The following is a 15166-nucleotide window of genomic DNA, read 5'->3' as shown; positions in this document are numbered from 1 at the left end:
AAGGTAATATAATGTAAGGTAATATAATGATATAAACAATATAAGGTAATATAATGTAAAGTAAGGTCAAAAATGTAAAGTAAGGTCATATAATATATAACCTTATAACGGGGCGGCGTGGCTCAGGGGTAGAGCGGGGCGTCCAATGATCGAAGGGTTGGTGGTTCGAATCCCGCTCAAGCCCATGTCCATCCCATTGCCGTTGTGTCCTTGGGCAAGACACTTAACCTACTTGCCTCGTATGAATGTGTATGCATGTGAATGAATGTTGGTGGTGGTCGGAGGGGCCGTAGGCGTTGATTATTCGCCACGCTTCCGTGAGTCTGCCTCAGGGCAGCTCTGGCTGCAATTGTAGCTTACCACCACCGGTATGACTGTGTATGAACGAATAATGGACTCTGTGAAGCGCTCTGAGTCAGAGCAACAGTCAGTCAGAGAAGAGCGCTATATAAATCCAATCCATTATTATTATAATGTAAGGTAATATAATAATAATCATTAATTCATTCAAACCTTTATTTATTCTTATATCTTCTATTTATAACTTATAGTAAGGTAATATTAATAATGTAATGTAAGGTAATATATAATAATAATAGGCAATAGGTAATAATAATTAGTGCTGTCAAAGTTAACGCTTTAATTTTGGAGATTAATTTAAATTATGTTTACTTCATGTCGCGGCTGACCCATAACGTGTGCAGCCAAACTAGATAAAGCGAGCCGCCTGGTTAGAGGACAGTCACTGGCGCGAAGATGGACAAAGGCAGACTTTTAGGCCAGAAGTTTCACTTTAAAAAGTTCCCAGACGGCTCGTTGGAGAAATGTAAAGTAATTTGCGCACTTTGCAAAGACGATTTCAACTACCATAGAAGTAGTACGTCTTTGGCGTATCATCTCAAAGCAAAACACCCTGCTGAAGTTACTTCCACTGGGCCTCGCCAATCTACGCTGCTGGAGTGTGGTGCTCGTGGGCGGATAACTAAACCTCTAAGTGGACTCTGCAGTCATTTGCGCTAACTGAGTAAAACAGAGGAGCGACACTATGCTGAGACATGTGCTGACCATTTTCTGGAGGTTGCAAATGTATGGGAAATCATGTGTTCTCACTCCCTCTTCCCCTGTTGTGTGTGTTCTCACTCCCTCTCCCCTGTGTGTGTGTTGTTCTCTCTCTCCATGTCTGTGTCCACCTGTTTTCTGTGTGGGTGTGTGTGTTCTCACTCCCTCTCCCCCTGCTGTGTGTTCTCACTCCCTCTCCCCCGTGTGTGTGTTGTTCTCTCTCTCTCCATGTCTGTGTCCACCTGTTTTCTGTGTGTGTGTTCTCACTCCCTCTCCCCCTGTTCTGTGTGTGTTTTCTGACATGAAGATGGAACACATTTTTGTTGTTAATATGATTTATATTACTAGTAGTTCATACAAGACATTATCGTCCTCTAAGCCAATCTGCACGTTACCATAGGCCTGGGTTGTTTTTATTTCTGTTAGCGCTGCGTATATAAGAAAGAGGTCTTTAAAGCTGACTCAATGTTGATGGTTTTGTTGTTTGTTGAGAGCGAAAGCACATGTCTCTGAGAGAGAGAGGAGAGGAGCAGGGTTGAGAGGTGAGACAGAGAGAGAAGAGAAGAGAGGAGGAGAGGTGTCATTAAATATGGATCATTGTGTAATATGGTCAAAGATCAAAGAAAGCTATTAAAATAGTCTTTGAATCTAAATATACTTTCTTTGTGTTGATTCTACATTAATTCCAGGATTTTACTCGAGTAAATATCTGTTACAAGCTTCGGTCTTAATTAGAAAAATGCGATTTCTTTTAATCTAGATTAATTACAGAAAATTGTGAGATTAATTAGTTTTTTTTTTAATCTATTGACGGCACTAATAATAATATAATGTAAAGTAAGGCCATTAATGTAAGGTAATGTAATAATAGAATGTAATGTAATAATAGAATGTAAGGTGAATTATATATATAATTATAAATATTACATTTATATAATGTAAGGTAATATAATAATAGAATGTAAGGTAATTTAATAATATAATTTAAAGTAAGGTAATATGTAAAGTAAGGTCAGTGTTTCCCATTAATTACCTAGACTGTGGCGGCCCTAATTAGTCCCGCCACAGTTGTATAATGAACAAACAAAAAGTTTAATAAAAAAAAATATATTAAATATATTATTAAAAAAAAGAATTTAAATATAAAGTTTGCCAATAGGGATTTATCAGTAGTATTGGCAGTGGTAGTAGTCGTAATAGTAATCCACTATATTTTTTTTATTTTCTAAAAAATAAACCAGTTCAACACGGGTAACCACTTTTGCTTCATTTCTTTGATGGCTCAAATGTATGCTCTAGTCCAGTGGTTCTCAAACCTCTCCTCGAGGCACCCCAGCCGTTCCATGTATTTGTTAAATTCCACCACCAGCACACCTGATTCAACTAATAAAGGGCTTGTTAAGTTGAATCAGGTGTGCTCGTGGTGGAATTTAACAAATACATTGAACGGCTGGGGTGCTTCGAGGAGAGGATTGGGAAGCTCTAGTCGATTTTGTGTTTTGAGCACAAAGTTCATCATAGATCTAGCCTCTTTATTTTTCTTTCAAAGTGCACCAGATTGATGCACTTTAAAATGTGCCAAAAAAAAATTCCGGAGGTTCACCCCCCATAGTCTCTGAAAATCCTGTGGGAAACACTGAAGGTCATATAATACAGTATGTAAAGTAAGGTCATATAATAATAATAAAGTAACGCCATGTCTTCCAGGTGAGGAAGCAGCACACAGACCGCTGTGTCCACTTCCTGGTGGAGGAGCTGAAGGTGGTGGACCGCGAGCAGGCGCCCAACCGCATCTTCTTCGTGTCGGCCAAGGAGGTGCTCAACTCTCGCATGCAGCGTGCACAGGGGATGCCTGAGGCAGGTAAGAGGAGGAGCAGGAGGGAAAGAAAGAAAGAAAGAAAGTGTTTTTTGTTTTTGTGTGTTATGGTTATTACTAGCAAAACTAGTTCATTAGATGTTTGGGGGGGATCTTTAATTTTGGGGCAATTTGATTAAAAACTGTTCATCAAAGAGACAAACTTATTAACATTAATATGATCATATAACCTCTGTATCTGTAGACATTGAGACTTTACATTCATTCCATTTTATATTGTTTTGCTCTCAGGGTCATTCCAGGGTTCCTCTATAATTACCCCACTCTCCACTACCTCTCCAGATAGCCCCCCCCCCCTAACCCCAGCCAGGCCATAAAGATGTCAGTTCTATATCTGCTGTGTGGCTGCTATCACCAGCACTCACATGGGACCCAGTCACCTGTATACTTGGCTGGCTGTCATTGTCCCCACTGACCTTTTTAGAGAGTTTGAGAAGGTTGCCTTGTGAACTCTGTTTTAGCGAGAGTTGGAGAAGGTTGCCTTGTGAACTCTTGTTTTAGCAAGAGTTGGAGAAGGTTGCCTTGTGAACTCTTGTTTTAGCGAGAGTTTGAGAAGGTTGCCTTGTGAACTCTTGTTTTAGCGAGAGTTTGAGAAGGTTGCCTTGTGAACTCTTGTTTTAGCGAGAGTTTGAGAAGGTTGCCTTGTGAACTCTTGTTTTAGCGAGAGTTGGAGAAGGTTGCCTTGTGAACTCTTGTTTTAGCCAGAGTTGGAGAAGGTTACCTTGTGAACTCTTGTTTTAGTGAGAGCTGGAGAAGGTTGCCTTGTGAACTCTTGTTTTAGCGAGAGTTGGAGAAGGTTGCCTTGTGAACTCTTGTTTTAGCGAGAGTTTGAGAAGGTTGCCTTGTGAACTCTTGTTTTAGCGAGAGTTTGAGAAGGTTGCCTTGTGAACTCTTGTTTTAGCGAGAGTTTGAGAAGGTTGCCTTGTGAACTCTTGTTTTAGCGAGAGTTGGAGAAGGTTGCCTTGTGAACTCTTGTTTTAGCCAGAGTTGGAGAAGGTTACCTTGTGAACTCTTGTTTTAGTGAGAGCTGGAGAAGGTTGCCTTGTGAACTCTTGTTTTAGCGAGAGTTGGAGAAGGTTGCCTTGTGAACTCTTGTTTTAGCGAGAGTTGGAGAAGGTTGCCTTGTGAACTCTTGTTTTAGCGAGAGTTTGAGAAGTTTGCCTTGTGAACTCTTGTTTTAGCGAGAGTTGGAGAAGGTTGCCTTGTGAACTCTTGTTTTAGCGAGAGTTTGAGAAGGTTGCCTTGTGAACTCTTTTTTTAGCGAGAGTTTGAGAAGGTTGCCTTGTGAACTCTTTTTTTAGCAAAAGTTGGAGAAGGTTGCCTTGTGAACTCTTTTTTTAGCGAGAGTTTGAGAAGGTTGCCTTGTGAACTCTTTAGCCAGGCCTCTGCTGTACAGTCATATACTATGTCCATGTAGTATCTGTCATCTGTGTTCTCTGAGTAACTACCAGGTAGGTAGATTGAATAGTACATACAGACTTTTGCTAGCCATGCCCCCCTCCCCCCTCGCTTTCATGGATACATGGAAATGAATTGGTCTTCAAATCATGGAAATGCATTCATAGCGAGCCGGAGCTCTGAAAGTAAAGATCTTTCTATGAAAGTAAAGATGAGGTGAATAAGGTGAATATCAGTAGGATGTTCTACCTCATCTTCAGCTCTAAATGACTGTTCTGTCTAAAAGGTGGTGCCTTGGCCGAAGGCTTCCAGGAGAGACTGCAGGAGTTCCAGAGCTTTGAGAGGAGGTTTGAGGCAAGTGTGTGTGTGCGTGCATGTGTGTGTGTGCGTGCATGTGTGTGTGTGCGTGCATGTGTGTGTGTGCGTGCGTGCATGTGTGTGTGTGAGCAGGTCTGTGTGAGCCTGTGTTTGTCCAACATCTTGTGTCCCACAGTATGTTCGTACTCAGTTCAGATAATAAAACCTCTTTCCCCGATGGAATCCAGATGGGCTGCTGCATCAAATAAATGAATTAAATCAAATAATCAAGCTAACATTTCAGGAGGAATTTAACTGTGTGAATGTGAATGTAGTCTAAATGATATATTACATGATATCTTTACATCTATCTCAACAGTGCAAACTGGTAAGGAAATTAAATCTGCTCGTAGTTCAATCAGGCCAAACACTGTAGACTCCTCCACTCACTAGGAACAGGATATAGCTTTAAAAACACTGAGGTCGGTGCATGATAAAGAGTTAGTCAAATCACAAGCGTTATAAACACTGAGGTCGGTGCATGATAAAGAGTTAGTCAAATCACAAGCGTTATAAACACTGAGGTCGGTGCATGATAAAGAGTTAGTCAAAGCACAAGCGTTATAAACACTGAGGTCGGTGCATGATAAAGAGTTAGTCAAATCACAAGTGTTATAAACACTGAGGTCGGTGCATGATAAAGAGTTAGTCAAATCACAAGCGTTATAAACACTGAGGTCGGTGCATGATAAAGAGTTAGTCAAATCACAAGCGTTATAAACACTGAGGTCGGTGCATGATAAAGAGTTAGTCAAATCACAAGCGTTATAAACACTGAGGTCGGTGCATGATAAAGAGTTAGTCAAATCACAAGCGTTATAAACACTGAGGTCGGTGCATGATAAAGAGTTAGTCAAATCACAAGCGTTATAAACACTGAGGTCGGTGCATGATAAAGAGTTAGTCAAATCACAAGCGTTATAAACACTGAGGTCGGTGCATGATAAAGAGTTAGTCAAATCACAAGCGTTATAAACACTGAGGTCGGTGCATGATAAAGAGTTAGTCAAATCACAAGCGTTATAAACACTGAGGTCTGTGCATGATAAAGAGTTAGTCAAATCACAAGCGTTATAAACACTGAGGTCGGTGCATGATAAAGAGTTAGTCAAATCACAAGCGTTATAAACACTGAGGTCTGTGCATGATAAAGAGTTAGTCAAATCACAAGCGTTATAAACACTGAGGTCGGTGCATGATAAAGAGTTAGTCAAATCACAAACGTTATAAACACTGAGGTCGGTGCATGATAAAGAGTTAGTCAAATCACAAGTGTTATAAACACTGAGGTCGGTGCTTGATAAAGAGTTAGTCAAATCACAAGCGTTATAAACACTGAGGTCGGTGCATGATAAAGAGTTAGTCAAATCACAAGTGTTATAAACACTGAGGTCGGTGCATGATAAAGAGTTAGTCAAATCACTAGGGTTATAAACACTGAGGTCGGTGCATGATAAAGAGTTAGTCAAATCACAAGTGTTATAAACACTGAGGTCAGTGCTTGATAAAGAGTTAGTCAAATCACTAGGGTTATAAATGCTGAGGTTGATGATGCTAAAGAGTTGGTCAAATCCTCAGTCCTTTATTTCCAGGCTGCTGTTAATGAGGAAGATGGCCGTTTACTAGGTCTTTATTGGCCTCAAAGGATAGTTAGTTATGCTGTACACAATTCTGTAATGACACAAATGTACACAATTTGTACATCCATTAGTGCATTAACCAATGAATGTACCAAATTGTTTAAATAGATAGTTATGTAATTGGAGAAAGTTGAAGAAAAAATGGTAAGCAAGAAAGATCCTTTTCCAAATCATGTAGAACCACCCAATAACCTGTTCTATCTCTAACCCCACACTGTGGGTCGTCTTCCCAGTCCTCCTTCATACTACCCTGTACTGGTTCCCAGTCCTCCTTCATACTACCCTGTACTGGTTCCCAGTCCTCCTTCATACTACCCTGTACTGGTTCCCAGTCCTCCTTCATACTATCCTGTACTGGTTCCCAGTCCTCCTTCATACTACCCTGTACTGGTTCCCAGTCCTCCTTCATACTATCCCGTACTGGTTCCCAGTCCTCTTTCATACTACCCTGTACTGGTTCCCAGTCCTCCTTCATACTATCCCGTACTGGTTCCCAGTCCTCTTTCATACTACCCTGTACTGGTTCCCAGTCTCCTTCATACTACCCTGTGCTGGTGCTGGTTGCGTTTCTCCACAAATCACTTTACTCTAGAGTCTCCCACTACTAGATCAACCAATGTGCCTTTTCCATCAACCTGAGTCTTCATTGCTGAAGTCTAGATTTGCTCTGGCGAGGACGTCTCTTCCTTTCAGTTCTATTTTCATTCTGTTCAGTGTCTCCTTTTGATTGTTGTCTCTAGTCTTTTGCCTGCACTGTGTCTCGTCTGAGTTGTTTTGTGTGTGGCGAGGGTGCGTTAGATAACCCTACTAACACGGTTGTTGCACGTTTAGATACATTCTTAACCTCTTAAGCCCGACGAGTCCGGTACCGGATCCAAGCCATAAATCCATCTCTACAGACTGTATGAATTAATGTTGGGTTATTTTCCAAATGTAACCAAGAGTAAATACCCTAACCCTGTCAAAACAGCAGTCATAGTGTATATTTTCAGCAATACGTTTGTTTACCAATAGGTTAAAGTGTTATTAGTGAAATATTCGTTTTGGGAATGTATTCAGAAATTAGCGAATATCCGCCATTTTCAATGCGCGCCGCCATTTTGTTTGTAGTATGAGGACAGGAGACCCAGAGCTTTCGAATGCCGTTGGAATTTCGAAAAACAACACTACCCAGCTCAAGCCAGCTTCTGTCAATCATATGACTTGTGGATACATTTTCTTATCTTATTTTTCGGGGTTTATCTACCACAAACCTGAACGTTATTGGCATAAATTGGAACGCAGTTTTCAGTACTGCATCTACAAAACCTTCTGTTTAATCATCTTCCCTTTATTAATTTGCTTAGATTCTTTGTACCGGTACATGTGATCTCAAGAGGGTGCTGAACGAGCTCAGTGGCAGTCTTTCATGTCTGGTCATTTTTAGCATGGTGTTATTCACAGTCAAAGAAAATAGAATTGATGTTCTCCTTTTTGGTTCATTACAATTTACTCAAGCCTAGTAACAGACACAATATTTCTGACACTGGGAATACATTCTCTGAGATCCATAGATGTCCCTAGATACCAAGAACATGCAAATGGTCCTTGTAAAAGTGGAGTAAGCTTCCATTTACTTAGGTATGTATTTTTAGGCAGATTTTCAGAAAATAGGGCTAGGACTTAAGAGGTTAAGCCCAAGAAAACGAATCAAATAACAATGATGTCTCCAGAATATCTAGTGTCTTTCTGACGTGCAATGACTGAACAGGCTTTTATCTGTAAACCCCGATATGATATTAATGAATAATTTTCCTGAATTCAGTTAATTATTTTCAGGAAATTGCTTTTAATCTCATCTAGGAGGACAGAGCACTCGATTAATAAGTAACTCTCTGTACTCTATAATTATATATATATATATATACGTAATTATATCGAGCACATTAACAAATTATCTTATTTTACCTTTGGCTGTTATTATTTGTTGTATTTCCTTTTCGTTCCTATGATTTTGCTATCGCTTCACTAATACGTTACTGTGTCATTAGAGGAAGCAGGGTCTTTTGGGACACGAGATACACACACGGCTGCTGTCGTCTTTAACTTGTTTCCTTTTCAGTTCTATGTTTTGTCCCCAAGTCTCAGGAGCAGGTGTGTATCTCGTACTCCTTTTTGTCCCCGGCGGCGTGTTGTGTGTCGCACGGCCGTAGCCCGCTGCCCTGTCACAGTAACGTGTGTGTTGTGGCCTCGCAGGAGTGTATCTCGCAGTCAGCAGTGAAAACAAAGTTTGAGCAGCACACTATCAGGGCCAAGCAGATCACTGAAACGGTCAAAGGCATCATGGACGCCATCAACATCGAGGCGGCCGAGAAGAGGTGGGTGTACCGTTTCATCCGCTTTCTCCTGATCTAGCTAGTTGGGAATGGGCCGGGCCGGGTTTCCCTGCAGTGTTTCGTTGTTCCGAGATTGTCTTCTCCTTTTGGATTTCCATGATAGAGATGGACTCGGCTATGAAACCTCCAGGAAACCCTGTCCTGACCTGTACTAAATGGGTTGGTGGTACGAGCTTAGAATGTATGTGGAAAGTAGTGACACAAGTGGTTATTATTAACTTGAAATTAAGTGCTAAACACAACCCCTAAATACACACTGACTATATAGACTACTACATTTCCTGTACAATGCAGTGTACCCAGTGTTTGTGACATCATGTCCTGTTGGGGGGGGCTACAGGGTGGCGGCGTTGGAGGAGAGGGAGTATCTGATCGATCGGCTGGATTTTGTGAGGAACCAACTCAACCTGTTGATGGACGACATCAAGAAGAAGATCAAGGCCATCAGCGAGGAGGTGGAGGGCAAGGTGAGGGGAGCAGTGAGGAGGTGGAGGGCAAGGTGAGGGGAGCAGTGAGGAGGTGGAGGGCAAGGTGAGGGGAGCAGTGAGGTGGAGGGCAAGGTGAGGAGAGCAGTGAGGTGGAGGGCAAGGTGAGGAGAGCAGTGAGGTGGAGGGCAAGGTGAGGGGAACAGTGAGGAGGTGGAGGGCAAGGTGAGGAGAGCAGTGAGGAGGTGGAGGGCAAGGTGAGGAGAGCAGTGAGGTGGAGGGCAAGGTGAGGAGGTGGACGGCAAGGTGAGGAGAGCAGTGAGGAGGTGGAGGGCAAGGTGAGGAGAGCAGTGAGGAGGTGGAGGGCAAGGTGAGGAGAGCAGTGAGGAGGTGGAGGGCAAGGTGAGGGGAGAAGTGAGGTGGTGGAGGGCAAGGTGAGGAGGTGGACGGCAAGGTGAGGAGAGCAGTGAGGAGGTGGAGGGCAAGGTGAGGAGGTGGAGGGCAAGGTGAGGAGAGCAGTGAGGTGGTGGAGGGCAAGGTGAGGAGAGCAGTGAGGAGGAGGGCAAGGTGAGGAGAGCAGTGAGGAGGAGGGCAAGGTGAGGAGAGCAGTGAGGAGGTGGAGGGCAAGGTGAGGAGAGCAGTGAGGTGGAGGGCAAGGTGAGGAGAGCAGTGAGGAGGTGGAGGGCAAGGTGAGGAGAGCAGTGAGGAGGTGGAGGGCAAGGTGAGGGGAGCAGTGAGGAGGAGGGCAAGGTGAGGAGAGCAGTGAGGAGGAGGGCAAGGTGAGGAGAGCAGTGAGGAGGTCGAGGGCAAGGTGAGGAGAGCAGTGAGGTGGAGGGCAAGGTGATGAGGTGGAGGGCAAGGTGAGGAGGTGGAGGGCAAGGTGAGGAGGTGGAGGGCAAGGTGAGGAGAGCAGTGAGGTGGAGGGCAAGGTGAGGGGAGCAGTGAGGAGGTGGAGGGCAAGGTGAGGAGAGCAGTGAGGTGGAGGGCAAGGTGAGGGGAGCAGTGAGGTGGAGAGCAAGGTGACGAGAGCAGTGGGATCAAAAAGTACAGGCATCTTACGCTCTGAAGTAATGGACTCTGAAAAGCACTGAAAATGCTTTTTCCGGGTCTGGAATAACTGGAAAGTCATACAGATCTTAAAATAATAATCAACCTGTTGAGGGATCGACGTCAAGCTTGACAGCTGGTAGAGCTAGGTGCCTTTTTTGAAGGAATAATGGGATTTTTTGCTGTATTACTAATACTAAGTGTGTATTTTTGTTCTAACCAGGTGTCCAGTGCCATGGGGGAGGAGATCTGCCGTCTCAACGTCATCATCGACGAGTTCCAGGCCGACTTCCACCCCTCCCCTCATGTTATCAAGATCTACAAGACTGTGAGTAGCAGGACCACCTAGATAGAGAGGTCTGTGAGTAGCATGGAGAGATAACTAAATTGATTGATCACCGTGGGTTGTGTCACAGAGCTGCTAAGATACAGTATATTGAGTTGTTGTCAAGGTGCCCCATGACTAGACATGCTATCTAACAAACTATACAGTCAAACTAAAAAAACTTCATTAAATGCTCACTTCACCCTGAAAAACAAACCAATGCAGATTTATTTTGCACATAACCTCACACACATTCAACACTCTAAACAGTTTTCCACACATTAATTTAGTTTGACAGTTAATGAGAGTACTGTACATTTGTTTGAATATGATCATCAGGGACATTGAATCCTTGTGTTGTTTTAATTACAGCTGTCATACCATACAAATCATGGTAACCGTCCCTATAAGACAAGGTATTGATAATTTTCCATCTACATAATTTCATGGAGCTGTAATTAACACAACACAAGATTCAACGTCCCCAATGACATCACTGGTCAAACATTTACTCTCAATAACTATCGAACTGAATTAATATGTGCAAAACTGTTCTTGGATGTGTGTGAAATTATGTGCAAAATAAATCAGCATTGTTGTTTTTTTGTGATGTGCCCCTTTAACTCTTTCTGTGCCATACCCGAGTATAGTCTGGTTTCGCCACCAGCGGTTGAGCTTTTGATTTTTTTCCTTTGATCCCTGTTCATACACTCAGCCGGAGCTCCCTAGGTCTCCCTGGCTCATCTGCCTATGTTGGAATTGCAATGACGATCGAATCTCACCAGGTGGCAATATCGACTACCTTTTGAACTAGGAACTGGGGATATCACTTGTCTTGTGATCCACTCCGGCTGTTTCCGCCTAGGAGTGGATCACAACATAGCAATCGGTGGAAGATTTGGTGCCTCAGAGCTAGGGATGGGTACCGAATTCGGTACTTTTAAGGTACCGAACCGAAACACGTCGGTACTACCGAGTATCGATTCAAGTGAGATACCGAATTTTTTTCTTCTTCATGTCAACGTTCACACGCACAATATATGCTTACCTAGGATTTGACTTAATTCAACAACAAAGCAGTCGGAGCAATGGCAAGCCGAAAACGGTCGGAATTGTAGTTATTTGAAGTTTGGATTTTTTTTTACGACTGAGGTAGGTAAATAACCATTTTTTGACACTAAAGTACCGAGAAAGGTACCGTTGGGTACCGGTATCGATTCAAATGTGAAAGGTACCCATCCCTACTCAGCTATTATTTTCCGTATGGTAGCCATGCCCAATATACACAAGTAATTGCGATCGCCATGGGATCGACTGGGATTTATTCATTTTGGAGTACTTTTTGACTGAGGTAAGGTCTATCTTAGGTAACCTGCTGGTATTATTTTTTTACGTAAAACTTGCTTTTGGTAACGATCACAGTTTTGAGTTAAAACGACCCCCCCCCTTGATGATTTTGTGAAGACTATGTACATGGTATATACCTTTTTGATTTGGAAGTATTTGGGGTTTCGGGCGAGCAACCAGAACGATTTGGGCATATTGCATATAACGCGTCATATCTCGCGATCTATGAAAAAAGACTGGATTATTTTGGAAAGGGGCGATGTTTAGCGTGTAATGGTGCACAAACTACAGTATGTAGAAATGAACTGGTTATTCAGTGATGGACTATGAACAATGCCTGTCAAATGAGCCATACTATTGTCTCCATAGCTATAATACAGAACACACGATGGGTCTGCAAACATCGCTACAATGGTAAATAACGCTGGCGCCATTGAGTAAAGATGGGAAAAGGGCGTGGCGCTCAATGAGTTAAGGCTCGTCTGAGCATGCCCAGATCTCTAACCTCATCAATATACCAGTACCAGGCCCTTGTTTGTTTTCTATTCAGTGAAATGTGAAGATGTATAATAGGGCTGGGCGATATGGAAAAAAATCATATCGCGATAACGATATGATAATGTTATCATATTTCTCGATATCGATAATTATCGAATTGTTATAAGTATAAAAAAAATTGAACAACAGATGTATGTTTATTTTGCAGCAATTCTTTGTCATTGCCGCCATCTTTAGTGTTACATCCCCTCACACTCCAGTTCTCAGGCTGCAGCTGGTTTAAAAGCGAAAGTAAACCGGCTTCTCTGCTGGCTGTGGCTCCAGGGGAGTTGAACAGTTCTGGCTCTGCTAGTTTATTTTCGATCTTTTGGCGCTTTTTTGGTGGACAAACCACCGCACATGTGCACCGTGACTCGTGACTGGAGTCTAGTTCTGCTAGCACACATAGCCTACTGTGTACAGACGGTTTCAAACTGTATTTTACATTAGAAAGCAAACAAAATAAATGGACAAGAGAAAAATAAATCTCAATTTGGTCAGTATTGTCATTTGGACAAGCAAAGCCATTACTTTAAGTTGCAGGCAAGAAAGACAAGTCTGTCCACTGTCTCTGGTTTCAAAACTGCCCTGTTGCAGGTCAAAAATTTTTTTTAAAGAAAAAACTATTTTTTCGATTTTTTTTTTATTTCGATATTCGATATCGATTATTAAAATATATCGCGATATTTATCGTTATATCGCCCAGCCCTATTGTATAACCACTATGATCATAACAAGGTACCGCTCGTCCTGCAGCTCGCTTACAGACTTACAATAACAGAGAGACACTATTCCTGGGACTGTTTTCGTCTGAGCTTTGACCTCTGACCTGTAGCTGCTGTCCTCTTCTGACAGGAGCTGCTGACCCACGTGGAGGAGGGCATGGGGAAGAACCTGGCCTTCCGCTGCTCAGACGCCGTCAACGCCTCGGTCCAGTCCTCCCAGAAGTGCATGTTGGGTAACTCGGCACAACACTGTTCTACTACATCACATGTTCTGTAACTCGGCACAACACTGTTCTACTACATCACATGTTCTGTAACTCAGCACAACACAGTTCTACTACATCACATGTTCTGTAACTCAGCACAACACTGTTCTACTACATCACATGTTCTGTAACTCAGCACAACACTGTTCTACTACATCACATGTTCTGTAACTCAGCACAACACTGTTCTACTACATCACATGTTCTGTAACTCAGCACAACACTGTTCTACTACATCACATGTTCTGTAACTCAGCACAACACTGTTCTACTACATCACATGTTCTGTAACTCAGCACAGCACTGTTCTACTACATCACATGTTCTCTAACTCAGCACAACACTGTTCTACTACATCACATGTTCTGTAACTCAGCACAACACTGTTCTACTACATCACATGTTCTGTAACTCAGCACAACACTGTTCTACTACATCACATGTTCTCTAACTCAGCACAACACTGTTCTACTACATCACATGTTCTGTAACTCAGCACAGCACTGTTCTACTACATCACATGTTCTGTAACTCAGCACAACACTGTTCTACTACATCACATGTTCTCTAACGCTGCACAACACTGTTCTACTACATCACATGTTCTCTAACGCTGCACAACACTGGTCAGTTCTACTACATCACATGTTCTGTAACGCTGCACAACACTGGCCAGTTATACTACATCACATGTTCTGTAACACTGGTCAGTTATACTACATCACATGTTCTGTAACACTGGTCAGTTCTACTACATCACATGTTCTGTAACACTGGTCAGTTATACTACATCACATGTTCTGTAACACTGGTCAGTTCTACTACATCACATGTTCTGTAACACTGGTCAGTTATACTACATCACATGTTCTGTAACACTGGTCAGTTCTACTACATCACATGTTCTGTAATGCTGCACAACACTGGTCAGTTATACTACATCACATGTTCTCTAACGCTGCACAACACTGGCCAGTTCTACTACATCACATGTTCTGTAACACTGGTCAGTTCTACTAAAAAAAAATCAAATTTATTTATAGGGCCCGACAACACACGTTAATGTCCCCATGGGCCGTACAGGTCTTCTTTAAACAAGTCAAGAAGACAACATAACAATAAGTCAAGAACAGAACAAGAACACCATAGGGTCCAAAATTTTTTTAGATGAATGCAAATAAATGAAAGAATGCAAGCACTCCCAGACATACCCCACGCGAAGGTAAGGAAAAACTCACTAAAACCTAACAATAGGGAAAAAAAGCTCCACAGGCAATGTGGAGGAGAGAAACCTTAGAAGGGCCGTTCAAGGGGGGATCTCCCTTCTTAGATGTCGGTGATAGTAGTGTTGCAGACGGACAGTTGGTAAGCATGCACTCATGTGTGTGGTGAGACACAGATGAGTGCATGCAATAGCAACTGTACATTTTGAAAAATTAAAGATAGAGCTAATAGCGATAGCAACTGAACATTTTGAAAGATTAAAGATAGAGTTGATAGCGGATCTATTTGAGGCACAGGGGCGGCGCAAGAGGGTCACGTCCTCCCCGTCTTAGTCACGGGACATTCAACACTCCGGTCGTTGCTCAGGGACAGCCGGAGACAGGGGGAAGGGGGGTGGCGCAGAGAGGGTCGCGAACTCCCGACATCATCGCGGGACATCCGGCACTCCGGTCACCACTACGAGACCTCCGAAGACAGGGGGGCACGCAGAGGGGGTCGCAATCTCCCGGCCTTCGTCACGGGACGTCCAACACTCCGGTCAACACTCCAGGACAGCAAGTCGTAG

At 42.9% G+C, this 15166-nt stretch overlaps 1 protein-coding gene across 1 annotated transcript in view; it reads left to right on the top strand.

Moving 5' to 3' along the window:
• Positions 1-15166, top strand: part of mfn1b (mitofusin 1b) — a 51388-nt gene that overhangs the window by 20537 nt on the left and 15685 nt on the right. Inside the window, exons 8-13 of the mRNA XM_084309002.1 lie at positions 2767-2920; positions 4620-4687; positions 8566-8687; positions 9046-9172; positions 10401-10505; positions 13242-13344. Of these exons, the coding sequence (XP_084165128.1) occupies positions 2767-2920; positions 4620-4687; positions 8566-8687; positions 9046-9172; positions 10401-10505; positions 13242-13344 (679 nt within the window). The remainder of the gene's footprint in view (positions 1-2766; positions 2921-4619; positions 4688-8565; positions 8688-9045; positions 9173-10400; positions 10506-13241; positions 13345-15166) is intronic.

The sequence above is a fragment of the Notolepis coatsorum genome, assembly GCF_963971535.1.
Source record: "Notolepis coatsorum genome assembly, chromosome: 2".
NCBI lineage: Eukaryota > Metazoa > Chordata > Actinopteri > Aulopiformes > Paralepididae > Notolepis > Notolepis coatsorum.
This window is presented reverse-complemented; position numbering and strand designations above follow the sequence as displayed.